At 43.3% G+C, this 25,793-nt stretch overlaps 1 protein-coding gene across 10 annotated transcripts in view; it reads left to right on the top strand.

Annotated features, from left to right (window-relative positions):
• Positions 1 to 7,161: 7,161 nt before the first annotated feature.
• Positions 7,162 to 25,793, top strand: part of UBR5 (ubiquitin protein ligase E3 component n-recognin 5) — a 154,613-nt gene continuing 135,981 nt past the window's right edge. For all 10 annotated transcript variants that reach the window (XM_077943939.1, XM_077943938.1, XM_015145807.3 and 7 more), the window contains exon 1: positions 7,162 to 7,701. In XM_077943939.1, coding sequence (XP_077800065.1) covers positions 7,640 to 7,701 — 62 coding nt within the window. In that variant the 5' untranslated portion in view covers positions 7,162 to 7,639. The remainder of the gene's footprint in view (positions 7,702 to 25,793) is intronic.

Below are 25,793 nucleotides of genomic sequence, written 5' to 3'. Positions count from 1 at the left end.
ATATAATATAATTTATTTAAAGGAAGGGAAGATCATTCAGCTTGGGTAGATATAAGGAGAATTGATATCAGAAAAAGTCTTGGGTTAGTCAAGAAGAGATGGCATATGAGCTGAATCTTGGAAAAAAAAATGTAAGAGTAAATTAGGTAAATAGGACAGAAGTGTATTCCAGGCAGAGAAACAACACAGGCAAAGGTATGGTATCAAGAAACCATATGATACATAACTCTAAGTAGTTGGAAAACACTGATACATAAATGCAAAGAAGAGAGTGGCAGGGGCGACTGATGTAGACAGGGGTCACTACCTGGGAAGCACAGAACACTCAACCAAAATTTGGGGATGTGGGTAGACCTTCTAGTAGCTGACAGTCTCATCCGTCTTCTGGTCCTCTGTGCTATCAACCTACTCATCCATGTTACAATGAAATTCAATGTACTTGAAGCTTCTGCTCTGTGTTTTTTTTTTTTTTTTTTTTTAAAGAGACAGAGTTGGCTGGGTGCAGTGGCTCACATCTGTAATCCCAGCACGTTGGGAAGCCAAGGTGTTACCTGAGATCAGGAGTCCAAGACTAGCCTGGTCAATATGGTGAAACCCTGTCTCTACTAAAAATACAAAAATTACCCAGGCGTGGTGGTGGGTGCCTGTAATCCCAGCTACTCGGGAGGCTGAGGCAGGAGGATTGCTTGAACCCAGGAGGTGGAGGTTGCAGTGAGCCCAGACTGTGCCATTGCACTCCAGCCTGGGTGACAAGAGTGAAACTCTGTCTCAAAAAAAAAAAAAAAAAAAAAGAGAGAGACAGGGTCTTGCTCTGCTTTCTGGGCTGGAGTGCAGTGGTGCAATCATGGCTCACAGCAGCCTCGATCTCCAGGGCTCAAGCAATTCCCCTGCCTCAGCCTCCCCAGTAGTTAGGACTACACGTGTGCACCATTATGTCGGGTAAATTTTTTTCTTTTTTGTATAGATGGGGCCTGGCTATGTTGCCCAGGCTGGTCTTGACTCCTGGCCTTAAGTGTTGGGAATATAGTTGTGAGCCACTGTACCCAGACAATGTGTTGCTTTTTTTGAATTCTCCTGGTGACACCTGAGTTCTTTCAGGGCATTCTGGGTCTATATACATACATTTCTGTAGCGGTCATTTCAGTTGCCATTGACGCATATATGCTCCATTTGTACCATGGGTATAGATGAACATCCAAGAGCTCTTATTTTCAGAGCTTCTTTTTCCCTCATGAGGACACTGCATTTGTATATTCTTTTCTTTCTTTCTTTCTTTTTTGAGATGGAGTCTCGCTCTGTTGCCCAGGCTGGAGTGCAGTGGCACAATCTCGGCTCACTGCAAGCTCCACCTCCTGGGTTCATGCCATTCTCCTGCCTCAGCCTCCCGAGTAGCTGGGACTATAGGTGCCCACCACCACGCCCGGCTAATTTTTTGTATTTTTAGTAGAGACGGGTTTTCACCATGTTAGCCAAGATGGTCTCGATCTCCTGACCTTGTGATCCGCCTGCCTCGGCCTCCCAAAATGCTGGTATTACAGGAGTGAGCCACCGCACCCAGCGCGCATTTGTATTTTCTGAATTCTTGGCTTGGACTTAGGTAGTGCTGTTTCATGAATTCCCTCCAGGAAATATCCTTGTTGTGTACACACAGCCTGCAAAGGATGCAGAGCAGGGCCAAGAGAGTGCCCTAGATCTTTAGAGGATGCCATCTCAGTCACCAGGGCCCCCATCCAGATTCAACATTTCGGTTCACTGGTTGTAGTGGGGATCAGTATATAGATCTGAAGAGCAGAATGTGTTCTCTTCCTTCTCATTGAGCCCAAGAGGTGTTTACCGGTTTACCCTAATGGATACAACCCAGGAACAGCCGGATGGAAGAGATGCATAGGACTAGGTATGGGAGAGAAGCGTAAGAAGCTTCCATGCCTTCTGTGTTCATGCCACTCTCCCAGCACCTCCACGTTGTCAGCGGTCTGGAAGCTCCTCAAAAATACTTTAAACCTGTGTACAGGCTTTGTGCATCTTTTATTGGTTGTTCTTATATATTATTTAATCATTTTTAATATTTTTTAAATGGTGTTTTAAAATGTTAATTTCCTAATTCTTTTTTTGTATATAAGACAATGAATTTTTGTTGGACATTAACCTAGCTATTAACAGCTTAGTTAGTTGAACAACCTAGGAGCAACCCTTAACTACTGTGAGATGGACTGGGATTGGGTCCCAGTCGCCTGTGGTAGTAAAACACTTATCAGCCCACCTTTTATTGGCGTTTCTCCTATCCTCATACATTTCTCCATTCCCACACAGTGCTTCCTGCAATCAGCCTCCAAATAAACGATTTACAGCCAAATCCTTGTCTCAAGGTCTGCTTTTGGGGAAACCAAATCTAAGATATGGCCTATTTCAGAGAGGCAGTTCTTCAGGTATGAACGAGTAAGAGGGGTTTGTTAGCACTCCCCACTGCACTGGGTGAAACTAGACATCAATCCCTGTTGTCTTAGCCCCAAGTACCTGTCAGACCTGCTCTACCTCAGCTTCTCAGTTTGTATTTCTGGAACTGAGATGCATCCCAGGGGAAAAAGTGGCTCCAAACAGAGGACTCACTTGGGTCTTATTCATTCTTTGGACCCTGCTTTGGTAATTCATCATTATTTTGTTAGCTTTCTTGGGCCATTAAGCAAATGTGAAGAAATACTTTGCCTGACTTTTCCAGCTGTCCTTGAAGGGAGAATTAGTTCAAATTATTAGAAAGGAGCTCCCTTTAAAAAGGAGTCTGTTTTCTAAGGTTGTACTGCACTTTACTCTTCAAAGAGCTTCTGTTGACCCCTGCTTATCTCCATTCCCTTATCTGTATTTCCTCAGCCCCCACACATGTGATGGTCTTTCACAACTCCATGCCTTTACTTGTTTTTCTCTGTTCAAAGTGTGACCCACCAAGGTGTTACAGCCCTGGAAGAGGAAAATTCTTCCTAATATGCCATCTGGGACAACAAAAAGGTAGCAAAGCCAAGATGATTATCAAAGACCAGAGAGGCAGTTTGCCAATAGGCTCTCTCGAGGGAGCAGACCAACTTTCAACCAGGAGAAAAAGTCTCAGTTCTAGGAAACTAGGAGTGGGTAAATCAAGTTGAAAGCAGGATAAAAGCATAATGAAAAGATGAAGGAGAGATTTGGAAGAAAGAGAAGCGAGGCAAACTATGGGCATGGTGTGGTTAGGGGGCAATTCTAAAAAGATTAGATTTAAGCCAGGTATTCTATTTGCTCAGAACATTCTTTTTTCTTTGTTTTTTTTTTTTGTTTGTTTGTTTGTTTTTGAGACCCAGTCTCGCTCTGTCGCCCAGGCTGGAGTGCAGTGGCGGGATCTCGGCTCACTGCAAACTCCGCCTCCTGGGTTCATGCCATTCTCCTGCCTCAGCCTCCCCAGCAGCTGGGACTACAGGTGCATGCCACCACGCCCAGCTAATTTTTTTTTTTTTTTGTATTTTTAGTAGAGACAGGGTTTCACCGTGTTAGCCAAGATGGTCTCGATCTCCTGACCTCGTGATCTGCCTACCTCAGCCTCCCCAAATGCTGGATTACAGGCGTGAGCCACCACGCCCGGCCTGCTCAGAACATTCTGGAAAGCTCAGCTTGGCCAGGTGTGGTGGCTCAAGTCTGTAATCCCATCACTTGGGGAGGCTGAGGCGGGTAGATCACCTGACGTCAGGAGTTTAAGACCAGCCTGGCCAACATGGCGAAACCCCATCTCTACTAAAAATACAAAAAATTAGCTGGGCGTTGTGGCAGGCGCCTGTAGTCCCAGCTACTTGAGAGGCTGAGGCGGGAGAATCGCTTGAACCTGCGAGGCGGAGGTTGCAGTGAGCCAAGATTGCACCATTGCACTCCAGCCTGGGCAACAAGAGTGAAGCTCCGTCTCACAAAAAAAAAGAAGGCTCAGCTTAAGTGACTTTTCTTAATTCTCTTGGCTGGAATCACTTCCTCCTTCAACCTCCACATTACTCTTCTTCCATTTATCATATCATTTTTTTTTCTCTATTGGCTTTGAATAGTCTGCTCCTTCTAAATTATTAACTTCTAGATGGCAGTTGTGGTACAGTGGAAAGAACAATGGAATCCAAGTCAGAAGACCTGGATTTCAGTCTCAGCTTCAGTACTTACCTCAGGTGCTTGAGCCCTGGTGTCCTCATCTAGGTAATGGGGATATTATAATTTACCCTATAGTGTGATTCAAGTATTAAAAGGTATAAAGTGTAAAAGTTGAACATAGATGGGAGGGCAAGGTGGGCCAATCGCTTGAGCCCAGGAGATCAAGACCAGCCTGAGCAGCATGGCAAAACCCCATCTCTACAAAAAAATACAAAAATTAGCCGGGCGTGGTAGCCTGTGCCCGTAGTCCCAGCTACTCGGGAGGCGGGGGCAGAAGAATTGCTTGAGCCTGCTAGGTAGAGGTTGCAGTGAGCTGAGATCATGTCATTGTACTCCAGCCTGCTGATGGGAATGAAATCCTGCCTTAAAAAAAAAAAAAAAAAGTGGAACATAGCATCTGACAAGTAAATGTTTCCATTTGCTGAGCCTAGGTGTCTGACATACATTACCTTATTTAGACCTCACTGCAACCCTGTGTAGATAGATAATTACTATGGAATATTTAACAAATGAGGAAAAAAGATGCAATGGTAGGTTAAATCTATTTTTTTTTTAAGATGGATTCTCACTCTGTCGCCCAGGCTGGAGTGCAGTGGCACGATTTTGGCTTACTGCAACCTCCGCCTCCCGGGTTTGAGCAAGCAATTCTCCTACCTCAGCCTCTGGAGTAGTTCGGACTACGGCCACAACACTCCCGGCTAACTTTTGTATTTTTAGTAGAGGCAGGGTTTCACCATGTTGGCCAGGCTGGCCTCAAATTCCTGACCTCAGGTGATCTACCCGCCTCGGCCTCCCAAAGTGCTGGAATTAGAGGCGTGAGCTAGCGCACCTGGCCAAATCTAATCTAAATCCAAGTAAGGCCACGTAGTTAAGTAGCAGAAACAGAACTGAAATTTAGATCTGGGCTGGGCGCAGTGGCCCCCGCCTGTAATCCCAACACTTTGGGACACTGAGGCGGGTGGATCACTTGAGGTCAGGAGTTCGAGACCAGCCTGGCCAACACGGTGAAACCCTGTCTCTACTAAAAATACAAAAATTACCCATGGTGGAGGTGCCTGTAATCCCAGGCACCTCAATCACCTGAACCCAGGAGGCGGAGGTGGCAATGAGCCGAGATAGCGCCATTGCACTCCAGCCTGGGTGACACAGCAAAAACTCCATCTCAAAAAAAAAAAAAAATTTTTTTTTTTAGATCAGTTTGGCTTGAAATCTAGTGGTGTCTACTGGTTTACCCTCCTTCCTCAGGACTCACAGGGACATCTAATAGTGACCTTGAAATCACTTCTTAGTCTAAACTAATCTGGGCCAATGGTTGAGCTGGTAACCTACAAAAGTGTTCCATTATCTGCCTCAACGGTACCGGTCTATCCTGATTTATAAGTAATTTTTCACACATTTTGCTCAAAAGAACTTCCTAAGCAAAACTCTGTGTGTGTGTAATTCATTAACAGACCACCTCTGTAGAAGGAACTTCATGTTCTCAGTTTTTGCCTTCGAAGAGGTACTTGATCTTTTAAAGGAGGTCATAGACCTTTGAGAAGAAAGTCCTGAATTGGTTCCTTAGAGGGAGGAAAAAAAAAAAAGATTTATTCGATTAAAAAAAAATTTTTTTTTGAGATGGAGTCTGGTTCTGTTGCCTAGGCCGGAGTGCAGTGGCGTGATCTCAGCTCACTGCAACTTGCCGGGTTCAAGCGATTCTTCTGCTTCAGCCTCCTGAATAGTGGGGATTACAGGCGCGCACCACCACGCTTGGCTAATTTTTGCATTTTTAGTAGAGATGAGGGTATCACGAAGTTGGCCAGGCTGGTCTTGAACTCCTGACCTCAGGTGATCCGCCAGCCTCGGCCTCCCAAAGTGCTGGGATTACAGGCGTGAGCCACCAGGCGCGGTGGCCAAAACTCTGAACGTGTCTGATAGAAGGAATTCAGTTTTAAAAGATCCTATCTTGGCCAGGCGCAGTGGCTCAGCCCTGTAATCCCAGCACTTTGGGAGGCTGAGGCGGGTGGATCACCTGAGGTTGGAAGTTCGAGACCAGCCTGGTCAATATGGTGAAACCACGTCTCTACTAAAAAAGAAATACAAAATTAGCCGTGGCGCACGACTGCAATCCCAGCTACTCCATAGGCTGAGGCAGGAAAATCGCTTGAACCTGGGAGGCGGAGGTTGAGGTGAGTCAAGACCTCGCCATTGCACTCCAGCCTCAGCAACAAGAGCGAAACTCCGTCTCAGAAAAAAAAAATATAATTTTCCGTTCTGATTCCACTGATGACAAATTGAACTCCTTTGTAGAACAGGTTTATCGTCTTTCATTAAAAAGTAATAAAAAATCAGGAATCATTTATATCAGGAAATTAGTGGAAATTTCCACATTTTGTCTTTGGACATGTGATGGTGGTGAGGAAACTGGGGAGACTGAGGAAATAGAAGTTGCTGCAAAGTCAACTCCATGATCCTACCATCTCTTTCTGGAAAGGCCCTTACATAACTACTTACTTTTCCAATAAAAGCCTGTATATGTCTTGCCCCTTAACTGATTTTACCAACTTCCACTTTAAATACAACTGCGGATGAAAGATGAGAGGCAACAAGAAACTCCTAAGGATCCGCCAAATAATTAGGGCTGCTCCAGGGGAATACGGGCGAGAGAACGCAAGAGCCCCTCTTCCTCCTCACCTCCTCTGGGACTCACACTTACCCTCCCTCCCGGCGGGCTCGCCCGCAGCCACCTCCTTCCCTAACACGTGCTCTCCGGAACACTCACTCTGGAGACATCCCACCCCCGGCGGGGCTGGGCTCGGGAGCTGAACGGACCAATCGGCACGCGCCTTACAGCGTCGTGGCCGGACAACGTTGAGCCGCCCAATCGAGGGGGCCTTACCGCCCGTTTCCCGGAGCCCCGCCTCTCGCCGCCGCGCCCCCGCCCGCCGGTCTCCTCCCTCCTCCTCCTCCTCCTCCCGTTCGCCCCTCCCCCGCCGCTCCGGAGCGGAGCCTGCGAGACGGAGAAACTGGGGCAGAAGTGAAGATGGCGGCGGCGGTGTTGGCGGCGGCGGCGGCGGCTTCTCGCTAGTGACGCGCGGTGCGGGCTCATCTCCTTCTCCACCTCCCCTAGTCCGGACCCCGTCCGCCGCCGGGACCAGACCGTCCCCATAGCCCGCAGCCAGCAGCCGCCCCTCTCCTCCCCCGGCCGCCCCTCTCCCAACGCCCGTCTGCCGCTGGCCGGCGGCGCGCCCCTGGTCCCGGCCGCCAGCCTCGCACTCCGGGCTGTCGCCGGGGGAGCGGGTGGCGTGTGGATTCGCCCTCCTGCCCACCCCTCCGGGCCACGGACACACGCCCGGCAGGGAGGCGGCGGCGGCCCCTGCGTATTTGCTTCCCTCCATTTGGGGACTGGGAGGCGGTGGCGGCTGTGGGTTTTGGGGAGGGGTAGAGGGCTGGGGGGCGGGCGAGAGCGGGAGGGGGCCGCCCTCGGGAGGAGGACGAGAAGGAAAGCACCATGACGTCCATCCATTTCGTGGTTCACCCGCTGCCGGGCACCGAGGACCAGCTCAATGACAGGTAATAGGGGCGGCGGGTCGGCGGGCGCGGGGGGAGGGGCGCCTTCCCTCCCTCCCCTCCCCCACGGGCCTTACCGGGCGGGTGCGGGTGTTTACGCGCCGGCCGGCCAGTTGGGGTGGGGTGCGGGGGTCCTTACTGCCTCCTGCTAGGCTCCTTCCGGGGCAAACTTCTGATCCCGGGGGCAGGGGGCCGCGGGACTCGCGGTGTAGACCGGAGAGCGCGCTGTAAACCCCCTCCCCCCTCCCGAGAGGAGCGGCGTTGAACTCGGCGGGGATGGGGGGATGGTTTCTGGCTCCCGGGGGGCAGGCGGTAATTACTGCCCGGCCAAGGCCCGAGGAATCCATATTAGTCAAAGTTGAATTGAGACAGACAATGCGGATGGGGGATGGTGGAGGTAAAAAGAGAGGGAAGAAGAGAAGCGGGGCCAGGGGCCCCGGGGTAGGCTGGGCTGGGCTCGTCTCGTCCCGTGCCCCCGGCAGCTGTGTCCGGTGGGGTGGTCTGGACCTGGGAATCCCGGGGTGGGGTAGGGGGGAGAAGCCGATTCCCGGCATATCGCTGGGGGCAGGGGGGAGGTGATGGTTGGGGGAGGGAGTGAGGGAGGAAGCGCCATGATTATTGTTATTATTATTAAATTTGAGCCCCTGCAGTGAGGTTTGTCTGCCCCAGGAGGGGATGGATTCAAGCGGGGGTGGGGAAGTGCATTGGATTCCCTTTGCTCTCCTCCTGAAATGGTGCTGGCAGCTCCTGCTACCAGCCCCTGTGATGCGAGCTTTTTTGTTTCCTTTTCTATTCTAATGATAGTGTTTTCCTGAGTTGTAATTTGACAGCTGAAAACCGTGCGTAGAGTGTCAAAGGAAAACTCTTACGTTTGCAGTTCGCAATGCTGCTTTTCTTAACGCGCTGTAAATTTCTGGGTTGGGTTTGCTATGGGCGGAGGATGAATTATGATTTTATTTTATTTTTTGTCTTTTATGAGAAGGCTGCTTTGGTTTGGATTTCTCCCTTTCTTCCGCCACCGTTCCTTGCCAGTTTAGGATATTGAATTGCAGTGCCGCATGCTCTCAGGGAACTGTGATAAAGCAGGAAAAGTTCCTTCACTGTTGGAAAACAGACTCAGGAGGTGGTTGAGGGAGGCCTCCATTAAAGCATGTCTTAGAATCTCAGGCTCAGATCTAATGATGGGCTAAATGTTTACAGGATCAGAAAGTGGAGCATTTTAAGTCTTCCTCTCCCCCAATACTTCACTGCTCTCTACATTTCTTTTGCGTATAGAAGGCCATCTGGTCCCAAGTTTAGAAGTTAGGATTTTTGCTAAGTGACCGGGTGACTTAAGTTGCAGATGCCCTATTTGTTATGCGCTTCCCGGAGGGAGGAAGAGGCCTAACTTGCTGTTGAGATACTGGCCTCTTGTCTCTGTATCTAACCGCCTCAAGTGGAGCAGACAGCTTTTAAATCCAGAGCTGGCGGTTTAGTTTCTGCACTTGGTTCGGATTTGCCTAATCTTTGCTGTAGCCATATTGTATTTAACATGTTTGGGAATCTTTTGAAATACTTACTGAAAATACTAACCACTCAGTTGTCACATAATTTTTTAAAATTCTGAAATAACTTTTAAGTTATTTAACATTTTGTTATGTGGTTCTTAGTCTGATTTTACTGCATTAAAGATCTTTTGGAGACATTAACATAAGATATTTTGGTAAAATTTAGAAACAGGCTAGTAGTGAGGATAACTCTACGGTCATTAATAGAACCATGTTGGTAGTGCTTGTCTTGTTACTTACAAAACTACACCAGAGTAGGAGAGAAGTAGGGCATGTTTTCTATATTAGTCTTAACTTTATGTACCAAAAATCCTGACTAGCTTACTCAGTTGACTCTGCATGCCAAAACCTATTTTGTGGTTGTGTTGGGCATTTTGATTCATTTTTGAGCATTCCTTTTGCTTCATCTATTTGAGAAATTTATGAGTAATGTATCTTTTTAAATGCTAATTCTTCTTTTTCCATTCCTAGTATAAACAATCAGCTTTGATTGTTTATCATTATACAGCATTAAAAATATTTAGATCATTGTGACTTTTAATTTCATGAAATTAGGAAAAAAGTGAACTTGACCATGTGCATCAAGGTGGCAGATATTTGAAAAATAGAAAGGTACTGTAGGTGAAATGATAAAGACCTATATGGTTGTATCTAGTAGTGGTAAACATGTCTTGTCCGTTGAGATTTGTGAAGGCAGCATTTAAGATAGGCACATACCCAAAGTTTTGAAGTAATTGATTTGTGACAGGAGCTGTTCTGTGTCTCCCTTTCAAAAGGAAGGCTCCTTTTTGCATACCTAGTTGTAAAGTAATAGGATCAACCTGTCACTTGAGAAAAATCTGTTTCCAAAAGAGACTGGTTTTCTGGAACCTTTTGATTAACTAGAATAAGCGTATTTTCATCTAAAGATAAAAACTTTACCAAGTTTTAGTAAGTTTGGCCAATAAAAAAGAGACTGCTACTGTAACTTGACTTTTTTTTTATTATGAGAAATGTATGAGAGTCACAAATAAAATGATCATCATAGTTACGTATGAAAAGGGTGTAAATCGACTTTATACTTTGGTCTAAAAGTAATAAGATTAGACAGGCAGAATGGTACCGCAAATAAATTGCTCAGTTGAAGAAAACTTTTGGTTCCCAAAACAGTAGTGTTTTCTTCTCCAAATACGTTTTCTTTCTTTACCCACATCCTGTTAAAAAGTCAAATATTTTCTTCAGCATAATAGCCTGATGTCTCAAGTGTCTAAAATGTACAAAGCATGAAAAAGTATTTTTTTTTTTTATAATTTGTGTTTTCAGACTTGCCAATAATGAATAATAATGATGCCTGAATGAAATTGATGAATACAGGTGGGGATGGCTGGGGTGGAAAGAAGAGGATGTTGGCTGTGACTTCCGAGAATGATTACAAGGTACCTGGCACAGAATGCTGGGCCCTCAAGCAAATATTCATTGAGTTGAATTGAAACCATTCAGTGCTCAGATACTTTGGACATTTTGATCTCCTTTCCAGTGGATTTCTTGAGTTAGTACTATGTTCCTGCTTAAAACATTGTCTCGGAGAAACAGTAAAACAATATAAAGAATGTGGTTCTGCATGTCGAGCTTGAGGGGAGAGCTGGAAAGGCCTGCTCACTAATAGCCTGGAAAGTGCCTCACTAATGAGCTGAAAAAATAGGCACAGAGATTTACAGCATTTATCCAGGGGTACAGCTACTGAGAGACAGCTGAGGTCCACATGATGGGTCTTCTGACCTTTTTTTTTTTAAGTTCAGGGCTCCATTCCACTTCACGTGGCTTGTATTCCAGAATGGTTTTGCTGTCTCAGACATCCCAGGCTTCAGGCAGCCACCTGTCTTAGAGTTTTGGTTCCATTTTCCCCTCAACTGCTCTCTCTAGGGCTCCTGATCTGTTCATGCCTTTTTTTCAGAGGCTGACCCTCTTAACCTTTTCTTGGTACTAGGTTAGGCTAGGTCATCTTAAGGTGATGTGGCTATGACATTTGTTGTCCTTGTCCTGAATTATTCCTCAAGATGCAGGTTAGTTACAAAACAAACCAGTTCTTATTGCTTGTCTGTATGTGGGATTTTCCTGTGAGATTTGCCTTTTGGCATTACAATGTATTGGGCAATCATAAACAGTCTTTATTGAGATTGTCATATCAAAAGGATTTTTCTCTAAGGAGTTTCCCTTTCAGGTGTTATAACACAAGGTAAGATACTATAGACAGGAGTTTGAAACTGTGCTGGTAGCCTAGTCGTTTAACCTCTTAGAACCTCCCACATCAGTCTCTGAATTAGGTGTAGCACTCTCCTCAAGGTCAGGGAGGAACAGTTGAGACAGTGGATGGGAAAAGATCAATATTATAATGTGGATTCTGTGGAAAACATTATGAAGAGATGGTTACTTTTAACTTTTTATGTGTTGCTTGGTTTCCAGATAGCAAAGCAGGAACTCAAAAAAGTTGCCCTAGAATATCCTTAGCATTGAGAGCAGAATTGACTCTTAGTTCTAGATTAGTACTTCTCAGCTTGGTGTGATTTTGCACCCTCCACACCCCACCTCCTCCCCATATTGGGCAGTGCATGGAGACATTTTTTTATTGTCACAGCTGGGGCACTGCTACTGGCCTCTAGTGGATGGAGGCCAGAGATGCTGTTAAACCTCCCGTAACGCACAGGATAGCCCCCACAGCAAAGAATCACGGGGTCCAAAATGTCAGTTGTGCTAAGGTTAAGGAAGCCCATCCTAGATGATCTTCAATGCATTTAGTTGTAAAAATAAGTGAAAATGACTTTTATGAAGAATATTTCAAGCAATATACATTCTTTTTTTGTTGTTTTTTGAGACACAGTTTCACTCAGTCATCCAGGCTGGAGGCAGTGACCCGGCCGGTCTCAGCTCAGTGCAACGCCTACCTCCCGGGTTCAAGTGATTCTCCCTCCTCAGCCTCCCGAGTAGCTGAGATTATAGACCCACACTGCTGTCTGGCTAATTTTTGTATTTTTTAGTAGAGGTGGGGTTTCGTCATGTTGACTAAGCTGCTCTTGAACCTAACCTCAGGTGATCTGTCTGCCTCAGTCTCCCAAAATGCTGGGATTACAGGCATGAGCCAGCGTGCCTGGCCGTAATATATATTCTTAATTTTTAAAACATGATTATTTAAATTAAGATTAAAGTCTGGCCAGTGGCTCACGCCTGTAATCCCAGCACTTTGGGTGGCTGAGGCGGGCGAATCACTTGACGTCAGGAGTTCAAGACCCCTTAGCCTGGCCAACATGGCAAAACCCCATCTCTACTAAAAAGACAAAAATTAGCCGGGTGTGGTGGTAGACGCCTGTAATCCCAGCTACTCAAGAGGTTGAGGCAGGAGAATTACTTGAGCCCATGAGGCAGAACTTGAGTCCGTGAGGCAGAGCTTGCAGTGAGCCGAGATCGTGCCACTGCACTCCAGCCTGGGCAACAGAGCAAGACTCTGTCTCAAAAAAAAAAAAAAAGGAAAAAATTAATTAAGATTAATTGAAATTAAATAAAAATTTAAGTCACTTCATCCGTAACTAGTCACATTTTAAATTCTCTGTAGCCCCACGTAGCTACTCACTACCACATTGGACAGTGCAGGTACAGAGCAGTGCCATCGTCACTGAAAGTTCTCTTGGATAGTGTTGGCATAGAAAGTGTGTTTTTGCACAAGTCTTGGCATTTAGTGAGTGTTCGTTATGTTTATTAAGAACTTTTAGGTTTTAAAGACTCAGATATATCTTCACCCTCTCAGTAGGAGCCAGAAAATATGCCAGGGATTATATGAACCACAACAAAGGTTGAGGTGAGTAGAGGTTATGATAATTGAAAGCTGCTTGAAATTTTATTGTGCTGCATCAAAAAACAAAACAAAAACAACAACAAAAATCAATCAAACCCCCCCCCCCAGACATTAGGTTGTGTGGGATGGAGCATCATATCACCAAATCAGTGAGAAATCTCACCATTTGATTATTGAAATTGTTACCTAAAAACAATACTAAATTCATTATGCCAGGTGCAGTGGCTCACACCTGTAATGCCAGCACTTTGGGAGGCTGAGGTGGGCGGATCATCTGAGGTTAGAAGTTTGAGACCAGCCTGGCCAACATGGTGAAACCGCATCTCTATTAAGATACAAAAATTAACTGGGCGTGGTGGTGGGCGCCTGTAGTTGCAGCTACTCAAGAGCCTGAGGCAGGAGAATTGCTTGAACCTGGGAGGCCGAGGTTGCAGTGAGCCACGATTGTGCCACTGCACTCCAGCTTGGGTGACAGAGCGAGACTCCATATCGAAAACAAAAACAGACAATAAAAAACCAATACTAGATTTATTGTATTGGAAAAGAAGTCAATACGTTCAAATGAATTTGCTTAAGTAAGATTAACAACAGGGTATAGAATAACCAAACAAAAATAGAAAATCAAAACAAAGGCAGAGCAATTTTATAAATCAGGAAATCTGTGGCTGAATCATAGGACTAGGAATAAACAGACACTTGTGAAGAAAATTACAGGATACACAGGAATATGACTAGGAATAATGGGTGAAATTAGGAAAGGTCAGAGTTTTTTCCCCTAACAATTAGACAGTTAGGTTATTTAGGAAATAGTCTCTAAAGGAAAATTTAATTGCTGAAGACTGAGTTACACGGACGTAGGTCTTATAAGGTATATTAAAGGGAGCAATTTTATGTTGCAGGAGGATGTACTTAATATCTCGCTTCCCTCATTTTATCATACATATTTATTTTGTTTTTTGAGTCTTGCTCTTGCCCAGGCTGGAGTGCAGTGGCAGCATATTGGTGCGATCTTGGCTCACTGCAACCTCTGCTTCCTGGGTTCAAGCAGTTCTCCTGCGTCAGCCTCCTGAGTAGCTGGGATTACAGGTGGCAGCCACCATGCCCGGCTAATTTTTGTATTTTTAGTAGAGATAGGGTTTCACCATGTTGGTCAGGCTGATCTCGAACTCCTGACCTCGTGATCTGCCCACCTAGGCCTCCCAAAGTGTTGGAATTACAGGCATGAGCCACTGTGCTCGGCCATATTACACATATTTCTCATTAAGAAGACAGACTCCAGTTAGCATCCATGTTTCTGTAATTTTGACTCCTTGGCATTCTGGTCAAATGAAAATAGCCACTTCTCTTGGCTCACTGTGGTTATGAATTGTTGATTTATTTTTAGAACTGTTCTTTAAGTTTTCCCGAGTATTATTTTTAAGCTTTTTTATTTTGGAAAACTTTAAGCATATACAAGAGTAGAGAGAATAATATAGTGAACAACCATGTTGCCATCACCCAGTCTCAAGAGTTGTCAACTCATGACCAATCTGATTTCAACTCTCTCTCCATTTATTCTCCTCTCTCGGGTAATTTGCTATAGCTTCACTATATATCTCAAAATATGAAGCCTTTAAAAAAAAAACCTGAAAAATCCTTAATAACAGAATTGCCCAGATTTTCCTGTTGTCTCATCAATGTTTATTTGTGATTGACAATTTTGATAATTTTACTTAATAAAGCTGATTGGGTTCTAACATGTTAAAAAATTTGACATTCGTAGAATAAGAGAAACTTGCTTGGATTGTAACCTTAGAAGAAAGGGCCACTGGGGAATTATTTAGTTCCTTAAAGCTCAGTGCTGGCCGGGCGCGGTGGCTCACGCCTGTAATCCCAGCACTTTGGGAGGCCAAGGTGGGCGGATCACGAGGTCAGGAGATCTAGGCCATCCTGGCTAACACTGTGAAACCCCGTCTCTACTGAAAATACAAAAAAAATTAGCCGGGCATGGTGGCGGGCACCTGTAGTCCCAGCTACTTGGGACGCTGAGGCAGAATGGCGTGAACCCAGGAGGCGGAGCTTGCAGTGAGCCGAGATCACGCCACTGCACTCCAGCCTGGGCGACAGAACGAGGCTCTGTCTCAAAAAAAAACAAAAAAAAACAAAAAAAAAAACCTCAGAAAAAAGCTCCGTGCTATAACTTGTTTTTGTTTTGTTTTGTTTTGTTTTGTTTTGTTTTGAGTTGGAGTTTCGCTCTTGTTGCCCAGGCTGGAGTGCAATGGCATGATCTCTGCTCACTGCAACCTCTGCCTCCCGGGTTCAAGCAATTCTCCTGCCTCAGCTTCCCAAGTAGCTGAGATTACAAGTGTGAGCCACCACGCCCAGCCAATTTTTAGTAGAGACAGGGTTTCACCATGTTGGTCAGGCTGTTCTTGTATGCCTGACCTCAGGTGATCCACCTGCCTTGGCCTCCCAAAGTGTTGGGATTACAGGCGTGAGCCACCATGCCTGGCCTCAGTGCTATAACTTCTTAACCTCCAGAAAGACAGCATTTTGTCAGCAGTCTCTTGTAGTTGTTAGATAATGATGATAAGATAGGATTCTTGAAATTAAGTGATTCGTCACTTTGAGAAATAAGATTGTCATGTGAAAAGTTTGCAGCATTTTCATAAATTAATAGACAGATGAGGTATTAGTCAACTGGACTTGGCTATAAGAAATTATTCTCTGAGATCATATTTCTTACTACTTTCTGGAGAGAATCAGTGTGGTGGTTAACAAACCCCTTCAAAATTAGAAATACAATAAATTCTTAGATAACCATGCTTTGTAACATTGTCATTTTGTCAGGATATTAAAGAAGGTGTTAATATTTAATGTTATTTTACTTGTAAATATACAATTTATGTTACTTGCACAGCTAAAATACTGTTATTTGTTCAATTTCTGACAGTATCATTCACTTGATAAAATGTCTTTGACTCTTATTTTCATCTTTATTGAGTTATACTTTACAATCAGTAAAATTAACCCATTTTAGGTGTACAGTTTGATGAATTTTGGCAAACGTGTACAGTTGTGTAACCACCACCACAATCCAGGTACAAAACATTTTCATCACCCCAAAAAGTTACCTGGTGTCCCTTTGTATTTTCAGTCATGTCCCCCTAGGTCCTGACTACCTAGCAACCACTGTTCCGCTTTCTCTCACTGTAATTTTTTCCTTTTTGAATTTCATAGAAATGGAATCATGTATGTTTTCTTTTGCTTAGAACAATGCTTTTGCGACAGATCTGTGTTGCAGCATGTAGTGGTTTTTTCTTTTATATTAAAAGTAGTATTTTCTTTGCTTGAACCAGGGAGGCGGAGGTTGCAGTGAGCCAAGATCACGCCATTGCACTCCAGCCTGGGCAACAGAGTGAGACTCTGTCTCAAACAAAAAAGGTAGTACTTATTTCATGACTGTACCACAGTTTTTAAATCTGCTTTCTAGCTGATGTAAATTTGGGTAGTTTGCTCTTTCTAGCTATTCTCTAATCTTTATTTTTTTCTTGTTTATTATTTTAATTTTTTTTTTTTTTTGGAGACAGGCTCTTGAAGTGTAGTGATGTGAACATGGCTCACTGCAGCCTTGACCTTCTGGGCTCAAGCGATCCTCCTGCCTCAGCCTCCTGGGTATTTGGGACTGCAGGCTTACATTATCACACATGGCTGATGTTTAATTTTTTGTAGAGTTGGAGTCTCTCTGTGTTGCCCAGACTGGTCTTAAACTCCTGGGCTCAAGCAATTATCCTGTCTTAGCCTCTCCAAGGTGCTGGGATTACAGGCGTGAACCACTGTGCCTGGCCTTATTTATTTATTTATTTATTTATTTAAAATTAGAGACATGGTCCTGCTGTGTTGCCCAGTCTGGTCTCAGACTCTTGGCCTCAAGCTGTCTTCCCACTTTGGCCTCCCAAGTGTAGTGGTTAACAAACTGAAGGGGTTTGTTAACCGACACTGTGGTTTGCAGGAGACACCGTGGCTGGCCTGAAGTTTTTCTTGGCTTCAATTTGTTACAATATTTTTCATAGGAAAAATCCACTGATAATAAAAACCTAGATTTTTCTTGACAGCAAATTTTTGTGTTAATTAAAAAACATACTAGTATATGTAAAAAGATTATATTTTAGAATTCCATTAAATGTAATGGTTGTATTCTAGATTGCTAGTTATAACGATTATGATAATGGTTAGTCTACAAAGCACTGTGATGAATGGATCAGTAGATAAGTTTTTATTTTCTTCCCCATGAGTTCAGACCCCATTTCTGTAATATAGAAGTGTCGAGAACCTGCCGTTTCAAGAAACTGGCTCTGCTCCAGCATGAATCTGCTGTTCAGAATTCAGATGATGAGGTATTCCAGGTCTTTACTTGAATTCAGATACCAGGTCTACCTCACAGACAACCTGGAACTCCAGAGATGGCCTTACCTGTGTCTTCAAGACTCTTACTTACAGGCATGATGGAAATTCATTTGGGTGTTTTCTGTGACAGCCTCCTTGTTATGAAGTGAGAAGTGGAGGAAGATGGTTTTTTAAGCCTAAAGAAAAGCTAAATTTGAGATTAGGAAGTTAATTTGATGGAGAAAGCTAAGAAAGCACAGACAATATGGTAGGGTTATTTTAATTTCTAAATGATGAAAACAGAGTTTTATATGGAAGGCTTTGGGGAGAGGGGTATTAGGTTTTTTTCAGCTCATTATCTGTTTTCTTATGTTGTAGTAGTGACTTTGTTTCTTGTCCAGAAGTAATTCGAACTTGTCCAATTATTGCTCTGTAACATCCTTTGCCTCTACAAACCCTACTTTAAGTCTTTTAAGGAAGCATTACCAATCAAACAATTTTTATGAAATTGTGGGCAATTGTAGTTTAAACATTTGTTCTCTCATTCTCTCTCTCTCTCTCTTTCTTTTTCTTTTTCTTTTTCTTTTTTGGAGACAAGGTCTCACTCTGTCACTCAGGCTGGAGTGCAGTGACACAGTATTGGCTCACTGCAGTCTCAATCTCCCAGGCTCAAGTAGTCCTCGCACCTCAGCTTCCCTAGTAGCTGGGACTACAGGTGCATGCCACCACACCTGGCTAATTTTTGTATTTTTCATAGAGATGGGGTTTCATCATGTTGCCCAGGCCGGTCTCAAACTCTGAGACTCAAGTGATTCTCCTGCCTCAGCCCCCCAAAGTGCTGGGATTACAAGCATGAGCCACCATGCCTGGCTAAATATTCATTCTCTTAATAGGCTTATATTTCTAGTGATGTTTAAACTTGTCTTCATCTCCAGGAAATTCATAGATGTTTTCCTTAAGTGATTGTGTTTTTTCTGCTTATCAGGTATTCTGATTATTATATGTAGATTAGAGAGTAATTGAGTAGGGGGAGTATGGGCAGTGGGACCTTTTGTTTCTGTAGTTGTTTTTTGGGGGAAGTACTTTTTTTTTTTGCCTCCTATAGTTGTCAATAGGAGGATGAACCCAAATTGCTGCTACATGAAATGATCGCTGGTAGAATTCTGTCACTGCCTAGGGGATGCAGAAACAGAAATGAGTGATTCCTGTAGTATAGGTTGGCAGGCCATGGTTTGTAGGTCAGAGATGACATGTGGGCTGATTTTGTTGGCATCTACTCATCTTTCTGCTACTTTTGAGAGCTGAGAGCTGCTGAAGAGTACATGTGACACTTGCATGCAGAGACAGGAGTCAGTACTGTAGTACAGTACAGGAATTAGCAGCCACCCCATACCGTCCCTGAATGTTTCTGGTTTCATGAAACTCTGGAGTGGCAGGGACTTGAGGACAGTTGGTATTTTGCTTTTCTCTAGGGTCTCTCTGCTCTTCAGAGGGCTCTGGGAATGTAAAAAGCTTCTTCAATTGACATGAAGATTCAGTCTTTGTCTTTCTTTGATCAATTTTAAGACATTCTTGAGAGATAATAGCATGTTTTGGGGATTGGGGACATGATTTGTTTAAGTTTTTTTTTTTTTTTTAAGTAGAAGGTTTTTCTGACAGTTGAATTGAAATTATTGTAACATACCTAATCAAATTGTAGTAAAATCATGGATTGTGGTGTTTTTTCCCAGTTAGGAGGTCTCTTGATTTAAAGCAGTGCATCTCATGGGATGGACTGTCATAAGGAGCAGCAAAGCTTGAAGACCACTGTGTAGTCTTCAGGAGCAGCAGAGCTTGAAGACCTCTTTTCTTTGTCTTAACATTAGTTGATGATGGCAAATAGGGCCAAACTTGCCAGTTCTTCACTGCCTCCAACCTTCCTTTTCCCGTTAGACTTACAGGTTTTATACCTGTCTGTTTGAGAATAGAATATTTTCCTGTTCTTGATTTTCTCTCTCTCTCTCTCTTCCTCTCTTCTGTTCCTTGAATTTTACTCCCACCGTGTGTGTGCGTGGTAAAACTAAAATGCGAGGAAATAATTTTCCCAATTAAGAGAGAAGACTTTAAGCTAGAGTAGTGTGTTTTTGTTCGCTTCTTTTTTTTTTAACCACGAAATTGGAAAAATTTAGATTAAGTTACATAAATTCTAGGTCCTCTATACAACTGTGAGATACTGAAAGGATAGCTTTTTAAAATGCATTTGGGTGCTTGTAAGGTCACAGTCTAGCTGGGAGAAATGAGGCTCATCCATAGATAGTAGCACTATGAAAGACTGGTACAAGAGGTAGAGTTTGGGCTGTGTAAATGTTTTCCATGCTATTGCCTGCACAGAGTTTGAGAACAGTGTTAGATTAGTTTTTCTTGTTGGGTAAATGCTTGTGTTCTTCCCATGTGCAAAAAGTGCTACGCCAGGGATGGCTGGTGTGTTTCAATTGCCGTACCAAACCATCCTGAAACTTTGGGTTGAGAAGTGTTTGGAACTTTTTCTGGCTCATGGGGAAAGCTTGGAGAAGAGTGAGGTTGTAGATTAGCAAGCTCAGGGAGTGGCATCAGGTGGGTATGCCATGTATTGTTTTTGTATCTTTTTTTTTTTTTTTTTGAGACAGAGTCTTGCTGTGTTGCCTAGGCTGATCTTGAACTCCTGGGCTCAAGCAACCCTCTTGCCTCAGCTTCCTGGGAGTAGCTGGGATTACAGACAAGTAGCTAGGATTACAGGTGAGTGCCACTGCACCTAGCTTGTTTTTCTAACCTTTTATTTTGAAATAATTACAGACTCAAAAGAAGATGCAAATTAGTACAGAGAGGTACCATGGATCTATCACCCAACTTCCTTCAGTGGTAACACAATATGCTAGATATTTTTGGCATCCATGTCAGAATACTAGAGATAGAAACATTCTCCGCATGTGCATTTTTGATTTTTTTTTTTTTTTTTTTAATTGAGACAGAGTCTTGCTCTGTCGCCCAGGCTGGAGTGCAGTGGTGCCTTCTTGGCTCACTGCAACCTCCACCTCCCAGGTTCAAGCAATTCTCCTGCCTTAGCCTCCCGAGTAGCTTGGACTACAGATGCCTGCCACCACGCCTGGCTAATTTTTTGTATTTTTAGTAGAAACGGGGTTTCACCATGTTGGCCAGGCTAGTCTCAAACTCCTGACCTCCTTTGGCCTCCCAAAGTGTTGGGATTACAGGTGTGAGCCACTGCACCCAGCCAAAATGGTTTATTCTAAGATAACATAGATTAGAAGACATAAGTTTAAAGAAAACTTTGCATTTTTAGATGTGATTGTAAATTGATGAGATATAGGCTGGGCACAGTGGCTCACGCCTGTAATCCCAGCACTTTGGGAGGCCGAAGCGGGCCGATCACCTGAGGTCAGGAGTTCGAGACCAGCACGGCCAATGTGGCGAAACCCCGTCTCTACCAAAAATACAAAAATCAGCCGGGCGTGGTGGTGAGCGCCTGTAATCCTGGCTACTCAGGAGGCTGAGGCAGGAGAGTCACTTGAACCTGGGAGGTAGAGGTTGCAGTGAGCCGAGATCATGCCATTGCACTCCAGCCTGGGCGACAGAGTGAGACTCTGTCTCAAAAAAAAAAAAAAATTGATGAGATAATATGTAGTGATTTAAATTTTTAGATAGGCTGATATGGTGGTAGATAGAATGTAAGTTGGAGTAAGCAAGATCGTGAATTTGTTCTTTGTATCCGACACTGGCCATATGATGATATGACCTTGAATAAATGATACAACTCATTTGTAAAATGAGAGAGTTGGGCTAGATCATTTGGTCTTTTTTTAACTCCTATTTCCATGTTCTTGTGGTTGTGGTAGGGAATAGCTTTTTTTCATCATATACCTGTTTGCCATTTATATGTCTTTTGAGAAATGTCTATTCAGACCTTTTGCTCATTTTTAATTAGATTTTTTCCTGTAGAGTTGTTTGCGCTCCTTATATATTCTCATTATTAATCTCTTATCAGATGGATAGTTGTAAATATTTTCTCCCATTTTGTGTATTGTCTCTTCACTTGGTGGATTGTTTGCTTTAGTTTGCAGAAGCTTATTTATTTATTTATTTGTTTTTATTTTTTGAGATGGAATCTTGCTCTGTTGCCCAGGCTGGAGTGCAGTGGCATGATCTTGGCTCACTGCAACCTCTGCCTCCTGGGTTCAAGCAATTTTCCTGCCTCAGCCTCCCGAGTACCTGGAATTACAGGCACCCACCACCATGCCCAGCTAATTTTTGTATTTTTAGTAGAGACAGGGTTTGACCATGTTGGCTAGGCTGGTCTCGAACTCCTGACCTTGTGATCCAGCCTCCTTGGCCTCCCAAAGTGCTAGTATGAGCCTCCGCGCTCAGCCTGCAGAAACTTTTTAACTTGATGTGATCCCATTTGTCCATTTTTGCTTTAGTTGCCTGTGCTTGTAGGGTATTACTCAAGAAATCTTTGCCCAGTCCAATGTCCTGGAGAATTTCCCCAATTTTTTTTTGGGAAGTTTCAAACTTTTAGGTCTTAGATTTAAGTTTAACCCATTTCGATTTGATTTCTGAGTATGGTGAGAAACAGGGGTCTAGTTTTATTCTTCTGCATATGGACATCCAATTTTCTCATCACCATTTATTGAAGAGACTGTTTTTTCCCCAGTGTATGTTCTTGGCATCTTTGTTGAAAATGAGTTCACTGTAAATGTATGGATTTGTTTCTGGGTTCTCTTTTCTGTTCCATTGGTCTGTGTGTCTGTTTTTATGCCAGTACCATGCTTTTTGGTTACTATAGCTCTGTAGTATAATTTGAAGTCAGCTAATGTGATTCCTCCAATTTTGTTCTTTTGCTCAGGATAGCTTTGGCTATTTTGGGTCTTCTGTGGTTCCATATAAATTTTAGGATTGTTTTTTCTGTTTCTGTGAAGAACGTCATTGGTATTTTGATAGAGATGGCATTGAATATATAGGTTGCTTTGGGTAGTATAGACATTTTAACAATACTGATTCTTCTAATCCATGAACATGGAATATTTGGAAAAGGGTTTTTGTATTATAGAATGACTCAGAGGAAGAAAGAACTGTGAATCTATGATTGTCCATGATTTCTTTTACTTAATTATGTTGATGAATGGAAAATAAGTGAACAAGGAAAGTGGGAAAAAGATTTTTATTCTTTTTGTTGTTGTTGTTGTTGTGGCAGAGTTTCACTCTTGTTGCCCAGGCTGGAGTGCAGTGGCGATTTTGGCTTACTGCAACCTCCACCTCCTGGATTCAAGCGATTCTCCTGCCTCAGTCTCCCGAGTAGCTGGGATTACAGGCGCGTGCCACCATGCCTGGCTAATTTTTTGTATTTTTAGTAGAGATGGGGTTTTGCCATATTGGCCAGACTGATCTCGAACTCCTGACCTCAGTTGATCTGCCTGCCTTGGCCTCCCAAAGTACTGGGATTACAGGCGTGAGCCACTGCACCCAGCCAGATTTTTATTCTTTAACTCAGTGCAACAAATACTTTGCCAGCTAACCTGTGTATACATTGGAATACAAAGATGGCTGGCCTCTGCCCTCATGGAGCTTTCAGTTTAATGAGGAGACAGACATGTAAAGAAGGAATTAAGTGCTAATTGATAATATAAGTGATAGGGAAGAAGGATCTAATGGTTGCGTAGGAAGGACTTTGAAGACAAGGTTGCAGGACCTGTGGACTGGTTTATCCTCTTCCTTAAGTTCTCTTGAATTTTGATCTATAGGCATTGATGGAGGGAAGATAGGATACCTGAGCCTTGCAGGGAGTCTGTTTGCTCATTGTGCACAGGCTGGAATTGACTATATGGCCTCTTCAAATGCTGCTCGCACAGAGATACTTAAAAATGAGACCGGGTCGGGCAGCACTTTGGGAGGCCGAGGCAGGCAGATTACGAGGTTACGAGATCGAGACCATCCTGGCCAACAAGGTGAAACTCCGTCTCTACTAAAAATACAAAAAAAATTACCTGAGCATGGTGGTGTGTACCTGTAATCCCAGCTACTTGGGAGGCTGAGGCAGGAGAATCGCTTGAACCAGGGAGTTGGAGGTTGCACTGAGCCTAGATCGCGACCCTGCAGTCCAGCCTGGTGACAGAGCAAGACTCTGTCTCAAGAAAAAAAAAAAAAAAAAAAAAAAAGTGTGCATATAGATAGATAGATAGATAGATAGATAGATAATTTGAATTTAGATATATCTGTTAAGTTTTGTAATAACATTTTATCTATCTTTCGAAAGTTTGTTTTATGATATTGACACTAATTATCAAGTATTGCAATTCCTGCAGAATTTGTAGAGTGATACTGTGTATCTGAAAGATACTGTGTGCCTACCACAGACAGGCCCTATGGAAGAGAGCTCTGAGAACTGGAAAGACTATAGAGTTGGAGTTAGGAGGCTTGGTCATTCCACTGACCAGTCACATAGTCATTTTCATGCAGTGAGTTTCATTTTACTTGTTTGTAAATGAGGAGGTATATTTAATGTCTGAAAGTCCATTTCAGCCTTGACTCTGTGTGATTGTAGAGCTATAGATACTGTTTTATGAGTTATATTTGATATATGTTGGCCAGTTCTGCCATTTTAAGGTTTGATTTTTATTTCCTGCCTCAGACCTGCCCTTTTACTTTTTTTGTACTTATTCTAACAGGTATTTAGTAGTAGCGGACAGAAAATAGAGCTTTCTAAACTCTTGCTATCTGTTAGTTTAACTGAAGAGGAGCTCTTAAAAAGCATCCCCAGGTCTTCTTTATTGCTTCCTCACCCCTTCCCCCTTTATTTTATTTTGTTTTTTGACATGGAGTCTCGCTCTGTCGCTCAGGCTGGAGTGCAGCTTTATCAAGTATGTGATAAAGCAAAAGCGCATTGATGATGGCATATCACCTGAGTTTGAAAATGTTTGTTTACCTTTGATTTCTGATGGATTAAGGGTGTTGCTCTTGTTTTTTGGGAAGGCTGTTTAGGAGGTCCTAGTACTGCCAAATGCTCAATGAGAAGCTTTTTAACTTCTGTTTTCCAGGAAACCCATTGTTCTGTGTATTAGACTGTAATAGATATTACCTTGTGACTTTACACTGCTAAGTAGAATGTTTTGAGATGTTCATCGAAACTTTACACCAAGAAGGATTTTAGGTTTTATTTTATAGCTGACGAAACTGAGGGCCGGAGTGCTTAGGTGATTAGTTAAGTGGCAAAGACTCCACCCTACATTAACTTAGCCTTATTGCATTTCCTTTGCAAAGGATAGAGGAAGTTACTTGTTTTTCTTCGTGTGTGTGTGTGTGTGTGTGTGTGTGTGTGTGTGTGTGTGTGTATGTAATTATGTATTAATGTGAACACACACTGTGTATATGTATGTTTGTGTATTTATGTAATTATAAATATGAATACACGGTGTTTGTGTATATGTATCCAAACAGGGGTGTGTGTGTGTGTGTGCGTATGCGCGTGTGTGTGTGTGTGTATATGTGTGTGTGTGTGTGAAGTCATTAAAATGGTGTTTAATTATTCAGCAAGATTTAGGGGCGTCTGGTGCCTGTCATTCTAGTCTTGGGTATCTGGTGGTGGTGGTTGGTTCATGAAAAGAGACAATTACAGGACCGTGTGACAAGTACAGTAAAAGGGGAAAGTTCAGGATTCTTCACTAGAGGCACCAGTTCAGTCTTGGGCAGGGAAAATACTTACCTGAAGAAGTGTTGAAAATGAGAATCGGGATAGTGAATGAAAAGGAGGTAGGCTGAGGGGTTGGTGGGGGAGCTGTAGGATGTAGGACAAGGTGTTAAGAACTAGAAGAGCTCTCTAGGCAGAAGGAAGAGCACATGCGAAGACCCTCTGCTGTGTATTTGAGGAACTAAAAGAAGCCCAGAATGCTTAGACTGATGTGTACATAGAGTTTCAAATAGTTGAATAATTTTCTTGTAGAAAAGGATATCTTGTTAATTATCTTCAATAATGACTTTGGTAATATCATGATCAAGTAAATATGACGTGCTAGGCCATAAATTGGCCATAACTGGTAATATAGTTGGTTAGGCATAGAATAGTGGAACCAGTGCACTAAGGGGTGTGAATTCCATTTTCCATGTAGGCAAGTTGCTTGATTTCACGGCTACAAAGAATGTACTTCACCTCTCTCCAGCCAAGTTGTTGGTGTTTGCTATTGTTAATTAGGACGATCAAGCTTGAATGGATGATTCAGGTCAAATGCCTCACTGTCGTTGGGAAAAAACCTGCAAATCTTTCGGAGAGACCAGTAGAATCACTGAACTGAATAAAAGACAATGTATTTTTCTATCTAAGAGGTGAAAAAGTC

This window comes from Macaca mulatta, chromosome 8 (assembly GCF_049350105.2).
Source record: "Macaca mulatta isolate MMU2019108-1 chromosome 8, T2T-MMU8v2.0, whole genome shotgun sequence".
Taxonomy (NCBI): domain Eukaryota; kingdom Metazoa; phylum Chordata; class Mammalia; order Primates; family Cercopithecidae; genus Macaca; species Macaca mulatta.
This window is presented reverse-complemented; position numbering and strand designations above follow the sequence as displayed.